Genomic DNA, 17,544 nt, shown 5'->3' with positions numbered 1-17,544 from the left:
AGCATCAGGAACCAGGAACCAGCTTCTCAAGCTTCGAGTCCGTCACACCACAAGTGAGCTTCCAGTTTGTTTGAATGCCGAGTACATTCAACAGCTTCTCCCACGGTCTGTCTTTTGAAATAAGCATTCGAGGTGCAGGCTGCCTGTATCCTTCATAGAAGAATATCGACCCGAAACCGCCACCCTCGGTGTTTCGGGATCCCTTCGTTCTCGCCTCAACACACCACACAGCCTTCCAACCATGATGCTTTCCCGATGTAGCAGACACGCCATATCGAGCCTTAGGGGAATATCACGGCAAATCAGTGGCCAGGCCAGAACAATAGTAGGGTACACAAAAACCCAGTTCCCGCTGAACACAGGCGCCGAGATCCCAGCCGTAGGGTTTGGAACGTGGCAGGTAAGCTCGTCTCGCGCCTCAACAGATCACAGTGGCCCAGTCTAAGACATGTCCAATTACTGCAATTTGCTGTATGCCATCTGACTTGCATAGGACAAAGAGGCGCAGGAAGATGCTGTGGTCGAGGCATTGAAGGTGGGCTACCGGCATATCGATACAGCGCGGATGTAAGAGACCTATCAGTCCAATTGATCTACCTATCGTACCGGCGCTGAGTCCTCTCAGATACGGTACGGAGCCGGGTGTCGCCAAAGGCATCAAAAAGTCGGGCATCCCTCGTAGCGACATCTTTCTCACCACGAAGCTGTGGAACAACTCGCACCATCCCGACGACGTGGAGAAGGCGTGCGATGCCTCCTTGAAGGACCTCCAGACCGACTATGTCGACCTCTACCTGATGCACTGGCCTTGCCCGTGGGCGCGAGGCGACAAAATGAGGCCCAAGAAGGACGACAAGATCATCCCGGGTGACACCGACTACGTTGAAACCTATCGCGCGATGGAGAAACTGGTCACCAAGGGCAAATGTCGCGCCATCGGCGTGAGTAATTTCTCCCATGCAGAAATGGAGAGACTGCTGAGAGAAACATCGATCGTCCCCGCGGCACATCAAATTGAAATGCATCCGTACCTGGTCCAGGCGCAATTCTCGACGTGGCATAAATCAAAGGGCATCCACATCACGCAATACTCTCCCTTTGGCAACCAGAACGAGATCTACGACAAAGGCAAGACCATGGGCAAACTGATCGACGACCCGGTGTTGAAGGAGATCGGGAGGAAATACGGCAAGAACGGGGCGCAGGTAGCTCTGGCGTGGGGGATCTCAAAGGGCCACTCGGTGATTCCCAAGTCCAAGACCCCGGCGCGCATCAAGGCGAATTTTGAGGGCGATTTCAAGCTGGAGGACGAGGATATCAAGAAGATCGACGGCCTGGACAAGAAATTGAGGTTCAACGACCCGTCCGAGTCGTTTGGGTGGAATTTCTTTGCCGATCTTGATGGAAAGAGCACATGAGAAATCGTCTATGACAATCCAAGACGCTGGGCCGATGCCGGCAGGAATTTGGTGTAAGAAGGGCACTTCTTCCTCGTGTTCACAGGAGGTGCGGACAATCTGGGATGGAGTGAGATGGCTGCGTTGGCTGCGTTGGCTGCGTGTTCTGTTTGCCACTCGAAGAGTTTCACCTGTACTCAGGAAGGGGAAGGCTTGCACAGCCTCGCAATGATGCGTCCTTGTACACACCTTCACCAGTCGGCGGGTGAATTGGAGTAAGACGATGCGACGTAACCAAGCTCCGCCTTCTTTGTCATTATTATTGTCATTCTGATTTGATGACGTCGGCCAGCTGAGCTCTGACCCATTCCACGCCCATTCTTGCCCATTTCCACCGTCTTTTTATGGCAATCTCCTCCATCAACTGAGCACGCGCTCTCTCTCGCTCCATGTGACGACGAGCTGACCTGAGCGGCTCTTTGTTTCAGGACATGTTGGGTTCGTACATGGGTGCTACAATAAATGTCCTTGTAACCTGCCCAGCTCAACCTTCTACAACAACTTGAACAATCTTTTTCTTCCCTGTTTGATTGCCTGCGCACACGTACCGCCGGTCGCGTGCTCAATTTCCGCAAATGGCTGCCGCTCCTGCGAAGACGCTGAACAGCTTCACCTCAGGCATTGGGCGTGTCTCTAAGCGGCTCGTTGCCTCCTATGTCCTCGACTGGATTCTCATATGGTACGCATTGATCACTGGAACGCACGACTGGGCATAGAGAGAAAACTAACCACCCTCCAAGGGCCACAATTGCAGTCGGCGCCGCCTTCTCGCAAATCCACGGCAATAGACATACCTTCTCGCTTCAAGATCCAAACATCTCCTTTCCTTACCACGATGATACTGTCACCGTTCCAGTCCTGATCGTCGTGGCCGTTATTGCACCCGGAGTCATCACTGCTGCAATCTCCCTTCTTTTCGTCCCTGGCCCGACCGCCCATCGATCAACGGCCAAGGCATTGCTCTGGCGCAGAAAGCTCTGGGAATGGAATGCAGCATGGATGGGTCTTGGAGTGGCCCTTGCAGGGGCATTCGTCATCACCGAAGGGCTCAAGGATCTCACGGGGAAACCCCGACCTTTTCTGCTCGCCGTGTGCGATCCAGACTTGAGCCCTGAAGCCATCCGCAAATACCAAGTGGGCGGACTGGGGACATCTATAGACTCTGCCACGCCGATCGTTGTCGATTGGCATATCTGTCGCACCACGGACCAGAGCAGATTGCGTAATGCATTCGCCAGTTGGCCCTCGGGCCATTCAAGCTTTAGCTGGGCAGGCATGCTCTATCTCACCTTGTTCATCTGCTCCAAGTTCGCCGTCCAGATTCCATTCCTATCATCAACCTCCGAGAGTGGGCGACGCATTCCCGCCTTCGATGAAGAGGAGGATCAATTAGGAAAAGAATCAATAACCTCCTCTTTTCACCAGCGGCCTCATCCTCCTCGAAATCAAGCAGCGGCTCCCCCGATATATCTGCTGATCATTGCATTTATTCCCATTGCCGTCGCCATGTTCATCTCAGTGTCACGGTACTTTGACAATCGTCACACCGGATTCGACATCATTTCGGGCTCAGTCCTCGGAATTTTCACCGCCTGGCTGGGATTCCGATGGTATCATTTGCCGATTCAGGGAGGAAGTGGATGGGCTTGGGGAGCGAGAAGTCGTGATCGAGCGTTCTGGCTGGGCGTAGGCCGTGCAGGATATGTGGGAGATGAAGGATGGGAGGCTGCGCACTTGACAGCGCACCGTGGAGATCTGTCAACGGGTCAACGGGTCACAACAGCAGGTCTCCCTGATCAGCAAGATGCAACAGAGACGGTTGTGGCAAACAGAGTTTAGGGAATTGCAGATGAAGGCTTAATCACCATTGCTTTCACTGTAGAGGAGCGCGCGTCATGAAATCGCAGCCGGGGCATGACCAAACAAGCTTGATAAATCCGATGATAACGGAAGAATCCAGAGATATGGGAGCCTGGCAATTGCTCCAGAAGACTTGCTCCCAAAATACAAGGTGTAGGGGCGAGGCGAGAACTTGAACAAGTCGGTAGGGCAGAGACGGCACAGACTGTTGAAGTGAGATGTTGAGATTTCATGGACAATACCTCGTACAAGTCACAACAATTAGACAATCGGTAACTTTAATGATTTGCTCATGAAGACGTCAGCGCAATGTATGCTTTTCAATGCATGGCAGGGAGCATTCAGCTATCCTCTTAAGTGCCTACAGAGTAATGCGAGAATTTCCACAAGGACACACTGGGACATCTTTCATGCTTGAGTAGTGCTCACATTCTTGCAGACTCCAAAGAACCATTTTTCAAATGACAGATCAAATGTCCGCCTCTCCAGACCGCTCCCATAAACCGCCATCCTTGCCCAAGTTCGAGCCGCTGCCACCGACCAATTTCCTCAACCGACTCATTAACCGCATCCTAGCTCCGCTCTTCTACCTGGTCTTCACCCTTATTACCAGCATCGTCGTCGTCCCGGTCTACGTCATGATTGACAGCTTCAGGCATGGCCGCAACAGGTCTGGCGGCCGCCAGCGTGGAGCAAAGGACGAGTCGGGGCAGCCGCATCCAGGGCAACCAGACAGGACCAACAAAGTGTCCAGCTTTCTGCGCGAATATGGACGGAGCTATGGCGGGACGAGGAAGAGTGAGAAGACGGTCTGAACATTGTCTTGAACCAGGAACTTGGTGGGAAGTGGACAGAAAAACTCGAGTCCTGGTATGCCCGAAGGCCCAATCCAGTCCTCGCCAAAACGCACGCTCGAGGCACATACAAAAGACATGATGGCACCGGATACCTCTTATGCATCACTGGCAGCGACTCGTTTTGCTGATCTAAGATCTAAATAGCCACTCTGCTTGAAGCCCGGTGCTATTGCGCCAAATGGTAATGCGTAGATAGATGATTTCTGAGATGTACGAATTATAGTAGCATACTCGGATCTGATATTGACGGGTATCGAAGCAGAATCATTAACTTTTTTTCGGTATTCCTATAGCAGCGGCGGCGGCGTGCAGGCTATGGCTAATGAGCCGTGCCGTTCACGCCGTTCTTTTTCACCTCGCCGGTAGAGTCATAGGCATAGTCGATCGGAAAGCTGTAGGCCGGATCGTAGTGCATATCCCAGTACAGATCCCAGATCTTGGTGGTTAGCGGGCCAATCTTGCCGTCCTTGACGGGCACGCCGTCGAGAGACGTGATGGGCATGATGCCGCCGGCGGTCGTGCACATGAACATCTCGTCGCAATGGTACGCCAGCTCGACGGGCACGAAGTCCAGACGCACCTCGATGCCGAGCTTCTTGGCCACGTCAAAGACGCTCTTCCTCGTCACGCCCTCGAGGACGCCCCGCGCGGGCGTGTAGAGGACGCCATCCTTGAGCAGGACGATGTTGAAACCCGAGCCCTCCGTGATGTTCCCGTCTCCGTCGGTCAGGAAGGGATAGTTCGCGCCGCGGTCGCTGGCCTCGAACATGCCCCGTGTCAGATCGCCCCACTGCAGATTCTTGACCGTGGGATCCATGCAGCCCGGGGGCGTCCTGCGCACGGTCCGCGCGATGATGGCCTTGCCTGTGCCGTGGCGCTGCATCTCGGGCTCCATGACCCAGATGTACGGCAAGATGAAGAGGTACAGGCTGTTGGACAGGTCCTCGGGCTGTGCGGCGCCGCGCACCCCCTTGAGGCCGCGCGTGACGATCAGCTCGACGAAGGCGTCGCGCATGCCGCTCTTGGCGACCATCTCGCACAGGACACGCTTGATCTCCTCGCGGGGCAAGGGCAGCCGCAGCCGCATCTTCGCGCAGCTGTTCTCCAGCCGGGTCAGGTGGTCGTCGAGCCGGAAGAAGCGCCCGTCCCACACGGACGGCACGTCGTATGTCAGGTCGCTGTGCAGGAATCCCTGGTCCAGCAGCGGGATGCGCGCCTCGTAGATCGGAACTATTTGGCCCTCGACCCAGGCCACCCCCTGGGCGAGCGGGTTGGCGGACTTCTCGAGCACGGCCTTGCGCGCCTCGTAGGCGGCGAAGACTTTGTCCATCGACGTCATTTTTGCCGATTGATGGGAGGGGGTTTTTGTGTTTCGTGCTATGAAAAGGAATATCTAAATGACTTGTTGTTGTTGTTGTCTTTGTCTGTGAGAGACAAGAGGGGGAGCGCGCATACGTCCTTTATCATCAGGGGCCCAACAGCCTGGCCTTTCTTTATATACAGACGGGGAAGTTATCGTGCGGATCTCCGCCTCGGTTCTCGCCCTCAGAACCAACCAGGATGCCGGATCTTGCCTGCCTGTTGAGGTAATTCCTGATGCGGCAATCGATTTTGTCAAGCATCGCGCTTCATTCTCCAAGGGGGGGGGAGTCGTGGTAAGCGCGGTCAGGGGAACAACAGAGGCCACAAGGATTTATGTCCCCATGACATCCCTAGGGATTTTTAGATCTGTTTACCGTGGCATCATTCACTGAAGACCAGGCACAGCGAAACATGGAGAGTTCAAGGCATCATATTATTAACTGAATCATGGATATGATACTCGAAATTGGGCAGGGCCTCTGCTGAAAACCGCTCACTCTGGATACCCCGGGCTAATGTTATTGGCGAGGAGAGGACAGCCATAGACTCGCGCGTGACAGCACGAACCCACCAGGCTTTCTCTATTCCCATCCATCACTTGCATGGCCACTTATTCTTTCGGCATGGCTCCAGCTGCTGTCAACGGCAACAAGGAGTAGGTGAGAGGGGCAGCTTTGGCTCCCTGGAAGCTGTCGGTCGAGTCTATCCGTCACAGCAGCAATCGTGACGGCAAAGGCAGCAGATTAACATCGTCCATTCGCAGCATCCTGTTCCCTCCCAACCATATCCCCCTCGAAGATGCACGTTCATTCCAATCTGCGACCCGCCATGGGAGGCGCCTAGGGTCTGCCGGGGATTGGAATCCGCGGACGACGATGACGTGGTCGGAGTGCTTTCCGGGTTGGGTCTCAGAACAGGTAATTCGGGGCATAGGCGGTTTGGGGACTGGTAGGCTGTTTTCGTGCAGCTTCCAGGACTTCCGGGTTCATCTCCTCCACTTGGCTTTGAGACAGGCCCTAGCTCAGCAGAGAGATTTGGCTGTGGCCGGCCGGCATCTTCTTCTACCATAAATCTAGGGTCCTTCAGTGAAGGCATTTTTATACGGGCAGGGGGCCGACAAGGGCGTAGCGATCAGGTTGTGTCTCTCGGGTGGTTTGAGGATGAGGCTGAGTCTGAACAGGTTGGGGAAGGGTGTGATGGGAGGATGAGATGACATGCACAGAATCCAGGAGAAACATATATGCACTATACTTGGTGACATGTTAGGGATGTAGTGAATCCTGCTTTTCATTCTTTTTGCAATCAGGCTCTTGGATATGCCAGTCATAGCCCTACCGTGAAGTTTTAGAGTGCAGCTCTGTCCTTTTGATGGATAGGACTGTGTCCTGACAGGAAGCGTCAACGGCAGCAGCGGGAATGAAGCCCCTCTCCAAAGGGGGTCCTCTCTCCTTTTCACGCTTCTGAATTCAACTGACAATGACTGGTATGTCTCGCGTCATACAGAAAACGCCTCAACCGCGATTGCGCATGTCGACTTCGCATCAGTTGGGCCGAACCGCAATGTGAGGATTGAGTAGAAGGGGGCTGATGGGAAAACCACAATAAGCTTGGCGGCGATCTGGCTACTGGGTACATAACCGTTAGGGGAGCTTGCGGAGCGTTCCCCCGCACTTTAGGGAGCTCGGGGCTGCTCGGGGTCACCTGGTGACCGCTCAAACCCCTGTCGCCCCCTGTCGCTCGGTTAATTACTGGGTACTTGTACAGTACCTAGTTAGGTACCCAGTACCGAGTACCCAATACAGTAGCCAGCTCGAACTTGGAGCTTTCACCAAGCGCTCTCCAGGACTCTCTTGGGCTCTCCAGGCAAAGACAGCCACCCAAGAAGGTTAAATGTCCAACCAACCAGTCGAGTGCCTCTGCTCGAGCTTCGAGCTCGAACGTCCCTTTGGTTCAGTTCCTGCACGCAGCCAACAACAACACCTCGCCAGCCCACTAGCCTCAATCTTCACTTCGTTGACGTCGCTCGCTCACAGCGTGAATTCGGCCAGAAAGCGTCTTCCTCTTCCCTAGGTCCTCTTACGATGATTCATGACTGGACACGATGGAGTCCAGCTCTCATTCACGAGAGACAACTCCCGAATCGGCCGCACCTGGCCATCGCCATCGCCATCGCCATCCCCTTCCGACACATGATGCCTGCTAAAATGGTGGCCGGCTGGAGCGACGGAGCGATGGGCACGGCCAGTGCATGGATCAAGGGATCGTGGTGCCAGCTGCGTCACTGCCTCGTGTCGTGATATATTGTGGCTCTTGCCTTCAGGTAACGACGGCCGATCCTCGTGTCCAGCTATTGACCAGACTTGGCTCTGTAGCAGCCTCATCTTTTCCACCTTGTCCACCTCCGCATTCATATGGGATATTCGGGCTACGCTTGATTCGGTTGTATCAATAGCGCAAAACATCCTTTCAGCCCTGCGACATCACAGCGCCAATGTGCCGCCGCCTCTTCCTCTTCCTTGTCGCCTTGACCTTTGTCCCCTGGAGCTATGCCGCGCTCAATGACCGGCAGCCACCTGCGCAGAAGCCCAACTTTGTCTTCATCATGACCGACGACCAAGATCTGCACCTCAATTCCATGCAATACATGCCAAACGTGCTGGATCTTATCGCTAAAGAGGGAACCACTTACCAACAGCACTTCTGTACTGTCGCCCAATGCTGCCCTTCGAGAGTCTCATTGTTCACCGGCAAGCTTGCCCACAATACCAATGTCACGGATATCATCCCTCCCTATGGTTTGTGCGCTCTTGGACGGGTCAGGCTATGGCACGCACTGACTGTCTCAGGTGGCTATCCCAAGTTCGTCCAGCAAGGCCTCAACAACGACTACCTCCCTGTGTGGCTGCAGCAAGCCGGATACAACACTTACTATACGGGCAAACTCATGAATGCCCACTCTACGGCCAATTGGAATAACCCGTTCCCTGCAGGTTGGAACGGCACAGCTTGTGAGGCTACCTTGTTGTTGCCCGGAGATCTCTTGCTGACGGCCGATAGTCTTGATCGATCCAGGAACTTACAACTACTACAACGCCACATTCCAGAGCAACAGAGACCCTCCCGCGAGCACGCCTGGCCAGTATAATACAGACCAAGTCGCTCAGCACGCTCTGAATATGCTTGACCAAGCTTACGCTGCTGGAGCTCCTTTCTTCCTCGGTGTCACACCAATCGCACCACACTGCCAGACCATCTTCAATCCCACCACCCCGATCCCAGGCTTTCTTCCACCGATTCCTGCATCTCGTCATCAGAACCTATTCCCCGGTGTCAAGATCCCACGAAGTCCCAACTTTAACCCTAATGTGCCTAGCGGAGCAAGCTGGATCACACACTTGCCTCAACTCAACAGCACGGAGATTGACTATTTTGACAACTTCTATCGCTCGCGCCTGCAGGCCTTGCAAGCCGTTGATGAGATGATTTCGACCATCATCGATCGTCTGACCCAGCACGGTCTCCTCAACGATACCTACGTCATCTACACCACTGATAATGGCTATCACATGGGCAATCACCGCATGCAGCCAGGAAAGTACTGCGCCTACGAGGAGGACGTCAACATTCCATTTTACATCCGTGGGCCAGGTGTGCCTAGAGGGAAGACTGTTGATTTTGTGACGACCCATACGGACTTTGCTCCCACTTTGTTCCAGCTGGCCGGAATTCCGCTCCGGAGTGATTTCGATGGGTCACCCATGCCTGTGACCGGCAATGCCCAGGAACAGCGTCGTAACGCTCCTGCCCCTGATCATACTATGGTTGAATACTGGGGAACAGGTGGCTTTGAAGGAGCTTATGGACTGCAGGGTATCAACGGAAGTTTCAGTAAGGGTATTCCGGGGCAGGAAATTCTCACGAGCGCTTCTACTAACGTTGAATTTCAGCTCAATTCCTCAACCACACCTACAAATCAATGCGCATAGTCACCAACAAATACAATCTGCAATATACAGTCTGGTGCACAAATGAACACGAGCTGTATGACATGACGGTAATATATCTTTCCCCGCTTCCCCTTTTGTCTTTTGGCTAATATCCACTGACAATGATCCAGCGCGATCCCTCGCAAATGAATAACCTGCTTGGCCCCAGTGCCTCAGTCAATGCTACTCCCTTGGCCAGTCCCTTAAATCGACCCCTTTCTCAAGTCCAACCTCGTCTCGATGCCCTTCTCATGGTATTGAAATCCTGCAAGGCCAACCAATGCACTCAGCCATGGAAGGTCCTTCATCCTGACGGCGACGTGAATAACCTGGTGGATGCGCTAAATGGCGAGTATGATGCCTTCTATACGGAACAACCGAAAGTGGAGTTTGAGAAGTGTGAATTGGGATATCGGGTCCAAAGCGAGGGGCCACAGACTCCGAATTACTATGGGACCAATATGGCGGAGTGGACTTGAGCTACGTAACGGCTAGTATTTCGAGGACGGCATGCATGAAGAAGCGAACGAGACAAAGCGAATTTCAGGACACGACTGTGGAAATGGTAGGTTTGGCAGAAAAGAATTAAGCCTGGCGCGGCTGAAAGATCATATCTACAACGGTTGGCGACTGTCAGGCAGAACGGAAGTCGAGAGCCTCTATTTTTTCTGTTCTTAGGTGCAGCTTGCATTTAAAACCAGACTGCTCTATCATTAGGTTGCTAAGTACCCAGTACAAAGCCGTCGCCCCTCTGTTCCTCGGGATGTGCCGTCCAGACCATGTTTTGTAGTGAACCCCCTCTACATGTCAGAAATCAGCTGATCATTTCAAAGTTCCGCATATTGTCTCAATGTTGATCGAAGCAAATTCCCAGGTCATGGCCATGCGAGACATTACTGACTCGTAACCCAATCCCAATCTCCACCAGCACTCGCACTATGACCACGAGCGCCGTACGCGTCCCTCCCATTTTGCAAGAACCGGATCACATACATACTTCGGCTGGGCGTGCCGTTGGTAGGCGAGTCCCCTCGTCCTAGACGTCTTGAAAGGGGAGTGCACCCGTTTCAGGCTTCTCTACTCCCTGACCGGGGCTAGGGCGGTCGAGAAGTCCTTTTGGGGCCTGGACCTCGCCCCGCGACAACGGGACTCGAGCTCGATGGATCTCGTCGGGGACGGAAGCCTCACTAGCCTGCCAGGGTGAGGTCCGGTGGGCGCGAGCGTGCCTCTGTCGTCTTTGCCTGTCGTGCAGTCCAGGAAGGTCGGGGTGGTCGTCGTCGCAGATATGAGGTGAGGTCGGATACGGACGTGCCGAAAGATGTTATCGTATGAAGATGGGCTGGATCTCCGAGATAGCGTTTGCTAAGCACCGCATGAGGGCTCCGCGGTTTCCAAGCTCCGCTGGCGGCGCCGCTGCCCTTGGTCGGATCCTGTGGGATATCGGTTCGCGAGATCCGTTTCTGTGGGTGGTAAGTCGGGAGAATAACGGTATAACTCGGACCATCGGGGTCATCGCCACCACCATCATCGTTGTCAGCGAAGGGTAGCATTGTGAATAGCTTTTTTCTCCCCTGGTCGAGTGGAGATCAGATATTGTTTTGACATTTAGCTGGTGCTCCAACGCTCTTGCTGTTTTCTTGCGCGAGGCTCGACGGGAATCTGGACCGGTAGATTATGCCAGGACGACTAGCAGGAGGGGTGACCAAATGCATCTCGTGTTGAGACGTGCCCGGAACAGTAATAAAGGGGAAAACATGATAGTGATAAACTCAGATCCTGGGATACCCTACCAGCATTTCCCAGAGAGGGGCTAATATTCAGACAAGCTCATATTGTGTTTTAGGAGAGACGCTTTAACGACAGTATTTCGCCAAAGCAGACACGACTTCCTCGTTAGCAGTCGTGATTTAATGTTCTCGAGCAAGACCTAGCTCCTTTTACAGGGACTTCGAGATAGTCAAAGCCTTTGATCGCTAAGTCGGGGTTGGAATCATTGTCGTAGTTCGCCTCATACAAAGGTCAACATCTCAAGAAAGCGGCATAGAGATGCAAGTCGTGCTTGAAAACCTGTCTGACTACCTGAACTTGACGGAAGATAGTTGGAGAGGAATTCAAGTGTAAACAGTTTTGTATTCGATCGGTACCCCTGTAAAGGAGCATCCATGCTGTCAGAGAAGTCGAGAACGGTTCCAGTAGAGCAGCTTCTCCTGAAGCGGGTCTTGTTGCCTCCCTTTCTGCGAGATTCGTTCTGTGTCCAAGTATGAGTTGAAAAAATACTATTGGTACCCAAATTGATCAGATCTCGAGGAAGAGCAAGCAAAATCGCTGAAATGAGAGCGGCATTGACTGCATATCCCTAGACCTCCCACAAAAGCCAAACACTCTTTCAACCCAGACAGTTGAAAGAATAGCTTCCTCAAATGTCCTGGACATTGCAATTATAACTTCAAGGGACAGCATTGCCGGCAACACAGAAAAGATTCTGCGAAGCTCGACGGCAGAGCTGGTCAGTTCGCCGTAGGAATCGCAGTTTGCCATATGCCTCACAACTGATAGCAGAAGGCTGCTGATTCTTTTGCGTGACCGAGTCGAACGTATCAAAGTCACTCGAGATCGGAATGGGAGTTGCTTAGGCTGTATGCCTAGGTGGCGACCGCCTAGGCACAGAAATCTTCTCGATTTCGGTCTGCCAGCATCTGCAGAGCGAACAAGATGTCAACCGCAATTGCATGAGGCTTCGTCTGGTAGTTTGGATCCGAACGACAACGATTCCAGCGCTGGCGAAGGTGTGTGTCAAATCGACGGCCCTCCAGCTGCTCCAACTATTTTCAGACTCGACTTCCCTTGCCTCGTCTCCTCGATCTGGGTGTATGCCAACCAATAGCGATTAGGATGCCACTCTACCGCAGGAATTCCACTCGTGCCCGTAGAAATCGTGTGCACAACATCACCCGTTTCGGCATGATATATGTCAAAGCCTGAACTCAAGCCCTCGCCACCGCCAGATCCCATCTCTTCGCTCGCGCCAACAAGGTATCGACCATCCCATGACCAACTCAGGCCCTTGATGGCGCCGGAACTGGCGTTAGACACGGTGCGTCGACAGACCCAGTCAGTCGTGTCCCACAGGGATATCATGGCATCTGAGCCACCAACGGCAACGTATTTCCCATTCGGGCAGTAAGAAATGGCAGTGCAAGAGGAAGTGTGTGCGGAGATGGTGTGTAGTACCGTGAAGGAAGGGTAGTCGAGTATCTTGACTGAGCCATCACCCTGGGTTATTAGCAGATCAGAGGGTGGGTATGCATTTGAGAAGGTTGTTTGGTTCGTTTGTTGGTTTTGCTTGTGGCGTGGTAGGATTTGCGGTGAGGAGGGGATTGCTGTTGAAATGGGAATGAGAACGTCGCCCTGTGAAGCAGGATCTTTTCAGCTTTTGAATGGCACACAATTCTCCTGGGTCTTACGCACCTTCGTCCCCGCCAGTAACACACTTCCATCAGCACTCCAGCTCAAGGTAAAAGGTTCACCGCCAACCTCAAGTTTGTTCACGCAGGTTTTCGTCCGTGTGTCCCAGAACCGTACCGTGCCGTCTGCGGAACAGCTGGCCAGCTCGAATTCTCTGACAGGGTTGAACAGGACCTTTTCAACGGCATGTCCATGGCCTCTCAGCTCGATCTGGCTCCGAGGACTTGTGCGTTCGGGGTTCCATACTCGAACGGTCTTGTCGTTAGCCCCGGTTGCAATCAGTCCGCCAGAGGCGTTCCATGAGATGGTGCGATGGCTTGAACAAAAAGGAATGGTTCATCAGCCGATATGTTGTAGAAGGACCTTCGCTTTATGATGGCAGGGCTGGGTCGAATGCACTTTTCATGCAGACGGCGGGTACATACATGGTCGGAATGGATGTGCGAGTCGCAGGGTCGGTGTACTGCTGCGTCTTGAGCAAGCTGAATTGGGCTCCAAACTTGTCGCGTCCGAGATGCTTGCGTTGGCTCACGGGCGCCATACCACCAGAGTGCAGTGTCTTTATAAGTTTAGGTTGATTGCACAATGAAGCATCGAACAAGCACTCACAGATGGCAAGAGCTTCGGGGCGCAGTTGTCAAGACTTGGGTGGAGACACTTTATTTCCCACATGCCTTGGGAAACCTGGCCGGAGGTCACGAGACCCGACTGTGCTGGGTGTTCCTCACTCACCCCTCTCACGACTTCAGAGCCAGCATCTACAGCATCGCACCCTGATGCCAGAGAAGTCGCTTCGGCATCCACGAACCTGATAATGTCCATTTACCGCCCGACAAGTAGCCCAGACAGGTGGCGAGCCCCCCCCCCCAACAAGACTAGCCGTACAGTCGACGAGTAAAGGGGCCGCCTAGTTCTTATCCTTTCACATATCCAACCTTGACAAGCGTTATGTACCTTGAAGCTTCAAGATTTATATACCTAGTCAACTATACCGACTAGATCAGAGTTGGGATGTCGCTGCTGACTCCTGGGTATCACATTTTATCACTCCAAACTTTTCGCGGCCATGAATCGTAGATCTCACAATATAGATAGGCATCCGTCTGGTGCTCGCGCAGTCGGGGTCATCAAGGCTGGGGGGTCGAACCTGCCCAGGCAAACATCCATTCATTTCCATCAGGCATTCCTTCTGTCGGCCACAGAGAGTCAGGGATAGGGGTCAGCCCTGTCGGACCAGGTGTCATCCCAGTAGCACCAAAGTTCATATTTGATTGTGCAGGTGACATATCCTGTCCCCTTTGAGTTGATATGTTCATGTTCCAGGAAGACTGAGCGCCACCCGGGAACGCATACCCCGGTGACGGCTGCCCCTGCCCACTACTCGCAGTGTTGCCGCTGCTGGATTGATTCGGAGGGGAAGTGTAAGACGTATGCGATGAGGTTTGATTTGACTGGGTCGAAGGCGTTGGGTGGTTGGAATGTGGCCGTGAGCCGGCTCCATCTTGGTTCGAAGTGTCTGGTGAAGTATCTGTTCCAACAGACTGGATGGGAAAGCCGTAACCATTCTCGAATCCATCGCTTGCTGATGGGGCCGTCTGGCCCATTTGTGCGCTGGTATTCGATCCCTCCGAAGCATATAAACTTGGATAGCCCCTATCCACAGTCTGGGCGGTGGCATCCATGGGCCAAGGAGGATGTACCTCCTTGCTATTGGTCCCTTGGACTGATCCCACTGGTTCGCGACCTTGAGTCTCTCGTATTTCAAAGAGCGGAGAGCATTTCAAGGCGTCTGTGTTAGCAGGACTTTCACCCTATATTCAAGTCAGCTCTTTTCCCTCTCGTGTTACTAAGAGACAATGGGCAGACTGACTGGTGGGCGGTGACCAAATCTCCATCGTGAATAACTTGTCGGAATATCCAAGCCGCTGCCTTCGAGGTCAACATCGAGCTGGACCAAGAACGACTCGGTGAGCGGATTCTTGGTTTTCAGGACTTGCATCGCGGCAAGTAGGAAGTGCAAGGAGGATTTGACCGCTGTATCCTCGCGTCTGGATTTGAGATATTGTACGAACACGCGCGAAGCCACATAAAGACAGAAGGCAAGGAAAGGATTCATCTGGAAAGATTTAACAGCTAACCACACGCGTTGAGATCTCAGACGTACCATCGACATGTCCATATGGCTGATCATTTTCATGATGTTGGTGATTTGGTCCGCTGCAACGATACATCGACGTTTGGACTCTGCACTAATCTGAGCTGGCAGTCGATTTTTGTCGGCTTTGAATATGGCTGCTTGGTGCAGACATATAGTAGCGGTATGAATGTTCATGTTGAGAAAGACGGTGTTCGGATCATTGAGACCTGCCGGGAGGCGGAGAGGCGGGGGTAGGGACAAAGACGTGTTGAGAAGGATATTATCTAAAGATCGATGACGTTTCCAGAATGCGCCATTGAGGTCATGATCATTGTCTTGTTCCGATGGTCGATGGAGATGGGTGAGGTTTCGACCAAATATTGTCGACAAGAGAATCACACCGCCAAATGAAGAGAGAGAAGACGCGCCATCACCATTCAAGATGTCGGATAACTGCAGTGTAGGTTCTGGTCGGCACTTATTGAACGCTTCCTCGCTAGCCGGTAGATTTGTGAGGATCTGTGGACGATTTCTCAGTTTGCTGCCATCGCCTTGCTGGATATACGTACGTCTCTCTCGTCAATAACCATCGGCCACCCAGTCCCGATGCTGGCATATCTGTCCTGACAGTATGCCATCCAGAAGGTCCGCCGCCGTTCTTCGCGATCAGTCCAGTCTCGAGGAGGCGGTAGTGTCTGTTTCACGTCAAGACCAACACGATCCTGCCGATGTAAACCCATCATTTGCGCCAGCCTTGCAGCTCTTCCGATGCTCATCCACGCTCTTGGGAAATACATTACTCTAAATTCGTAACACGCAAGCAAAGTCCAACATTGTGAGTGGGCGATCGTGATCATTCCCTCACCGTGCCCTCTCATTTCGTCCATCTCTGCGTATTTCCGAGCCCTCGCATAGAAGTGTTCGGTGTAGGCTGAAAACTTTGAGGTAATGGCACAAGCGTGGGTCCACATGGCATATCTCAGGCACACTGCTGGGCGCATATGAGGCGCGAGGTCCATTGAAGCGAGAAAACGCCCTTTGTGGATCATGGGCAACGAAGGATGGATCTTTTCGAAATATATCTCATTCCTGAGGTAGTCAGCAGCGGAGAAATATGAGAACCGAAATCGTGATCAACCATACATCTCATCTATTACCTCTCTTGCTGGTAATGCTTCCTCGAGACCAAGACCTATCACCTCCCAGGAGAAGTCGTCGTTGGCGTTCATGCTGAAATCTGGCATCCCGACCAGAGTTGGATCGGTGAAGCTGTTGTCTGGCATCATCCCGGTCATGGAAGCATCGAGAGCATTGGTCATGTCCAGGGGCGGCATAGAGCTCAATGATTCCGCCGCTCTTGTGGGCTGAGGTTCATGGGTAGCAAGCTCAGTTGTGGCATCTCTTGTCTCTAGCAAGTTTTCGACTTGCTTCAGTCTGGCCTCTAAGAGTTTGACATACCCTCTCTTGGGGCCGCTCTTCTTCCGTTCCTCGGAGTATTCGCAATGGTGGTTGAGTCGCGAACATGTCCCGCAGCTCGGTTTGTTTGAATCACATTTCAATTTCCTTTTGCGACATAATATGCATGCAATTCTCTTCGGTCGAGGAATAGTATCATTCGCCGCTCCTGTCGACTGTTCACTCTCTCCATTTGCACCGCTCATGTCCGGGTCATCAATGTTGCAAGACGCCATCCTTAACTATTGAAACTAGCTTGCGCTCTTGAGTCCAAACGAGGAGATGCGCGGAGGGCTTGATCCGTGGGTTACCAAGGTGTATTTACCCCGCGAGGGAGGGTCTATCCGTCCAGAAAGGTGCGAGGAAGGAACATAGGTAGGGTGGATTGTAGTCCGCCACAGGTCGTTCGGGCGCAGAGAGTGGGAACAGGAGACCAAAAGAGGTAGAACTGTCTGAAAGAGAGCAACAGACGACAGTGGTAAAAGAATTGCGGAATGAAACTCGGGCGTCTGACTGCCGACAGCATGCGAAACAATCAGCGGGCTGAAAGCTGCCAAATCCAATTTGTCAGGAAGCGATATGTCAGAGCAACTTAGATGGCTTCTTTCCCAATGACAAGGGGCTTGGTTGGGCGAAACGCTCCAGGCAGAACCATTACTCAAGGCACCCAGAAGGCCCACGAGGCCCGGGATTCAAGGTTTGACGAAATACGACAAGAAATACGGGCCATGCAAGCAAGGGGGGAGACTTCTCCTTGGAGGATGGTGGGCTGATTATCTAAGTGTGTATAAATTCCAAAGCCGCCAATCCGGCTTAGTCACTTGTTCCCCGCGTCACATACCAGGTCACCTACCAGTAGGGGGCCAGTAGAAGGCCCAAGAGGCCAGGCCGACGAGTTACTTACGTCCGTACTATGTAGGAAGCGAGTCGCAATCAACAGCATACGCACAATACAGCGAATCTCC

The 17,544-nt window shown here is 53.0% G+C and overlaps 7 protein-coding genes across 7 annotated transcripts; 4 read left to right on the top strand and 3 right to left on the bottom strand.

Annotated features, from left to right (window-relative positions):
* Positions 1-241: 241 nt before the first annotated feature.
* Positions 242-1,418, top strand: A1O5_05304 (alcohol dehydrogenase (NADP+); the record flags this gene model as incomplete). The annotated part of the gene is made up of 3 exons (XM_007745905.1): positions 242-400; positions 494-567; positions 626-1,418. The coding sequence occupies 3 exons, from the start codon at positions 242-244 to the stop codon at positions 1,416-1,418; spliced, it is 1,026 nt and encodes a 341-aa protein (XP_007744095.1).
* A 614-nt stretch (positions 1,419-2,032) lies between these two features.
* A1O5_05303 (uncharacterized protein) lies at positions 2,033-3,296 on the top strand (the record flags this gene model as incomplete). The annotated part of the gene is made up of 2 exons (XM_007745904.1): positions 2,033-2,136; positions 2,198-3,296. The coding sequence occupies 2 exons, from the start codon at positions 2,033-2,035 to the stop codon at positions 3,294-3,296; spliced, it is 1,203 nt and encodes a 400-aa protein (XP_007744094.1).
* A 494-nt stretch (positions 3,297-3,790) lies between these two features.
* A1O5_05302 (uncharacterized protein) lies at positions 3,791-4,132 on the top strand (the record flags this gene model as incomplete). Its single annotated transcript, XM_007745903.1, has 1 exon — positions 3,791-4,132. The coding sequence occupies one exon, from the start codon at positions 3,791-3,793 to the stop codon at positions 4,130-4,132; it is 342 nt and encodes a 113-aa protein (XP_007744093.1).
* Positions 4,133-4,493: 361 nt separating this feature from the next.
* Positions 4,494-5,513, bottom strand: A1O5_05301 (uncharacterized protein; the record flags this gene model as incomplete). Its single annotated transcript, XM_007745902.1, has 1 exon — positions 4,494-5,513. The coding sequence occupies one exon, from the start codon at positions 5,511-5,513 to the stop codon at positions 4,494-4,496; it is 1,020 nt and encodes a 339-aa protein (XP_007744092.1).
* A 2,514-nt stretch (positions 5,514-8,027) lies between these two features.
* A1O5_05300 (arylsulfatase) lies at positions 8,028-10,001 on the top strand (the record flags this gene model as incomplete). Its single annotated transcript, XM_007745901.1, has 5 exons — positions 8,028-8,331; positions 8,383-8,544; positions 8,594-9,424; positions 9,484-9,590; positions 9,654-10,001. The coding sequence occupies 5 exons, from the start codon at positions 8,028-8,030 to the stop codon at positions 9,999-10,001; spliced, it is 1,752 nt and encodes a 583-aa protein (XP_007744091.1).
* Positions 10,002-12,315: 2,314 nt separating this feature from the next.
* A1O5_05299 (uncharacterized protein) lies at positions 12,316-13,528 on the bottom strand (the record flags this gene model as incomplete). Its single annotated transcript, XM_007745900.1, has 3 exons — positions 12,316-12,930; positions 12,991-13,303; positions 13,413-13,528. The coding sequence occupies 3 exons, from the start codon at positions 13,526-13,528 to the stop codon at positions 12,316-12,318; spliced, it is 1,044 nt and encodes a 347-aa protein (XP_007744090.1).
* A 1,305-nt stretch (positions 13,529-14,833) lies between these two features.
* On the bottom strand, positions 14,834-16,815 carry A1O5_05298 (uncharacterized protein; the record flags this gene model as incomplete). The annotated part of the gene is made up of 4 exons (XM_007745899.1): positions 14,834-15,103; positions 15,152-15,643; positions 15,694-16,213; positions 16,268-16,815. 4 exons carry the CDS (start codon positions 16,813-16,815, stop codon positions 14,834-14,836), a joined length of 1,830 nt encoding a protein of 609 aa, XP_007744089.1.
* Positions 16,816-17,544: the final 729 nt, after the last annotated feature.

The sequence above is a fragment of the Cladophialophora psammophila genome (genome assembly GCF_000585535.1).
Source record: "Cladophialophora psammophila CBS 110553 chromosome Unknown aczJe-supercont1.7, whole genome shotgun sequence".
Taxonomy (NCBI): Eukaryota; Fungi; Ascomycota; class Eurotiomycetes; order Chaetothyriales; family Herpotrichiellaceae; genus Cladophialophora; species Cladophialophora psammophila.
This window is presented reverse-complemented; position numbering and strand designations above follow the sequence as displayed.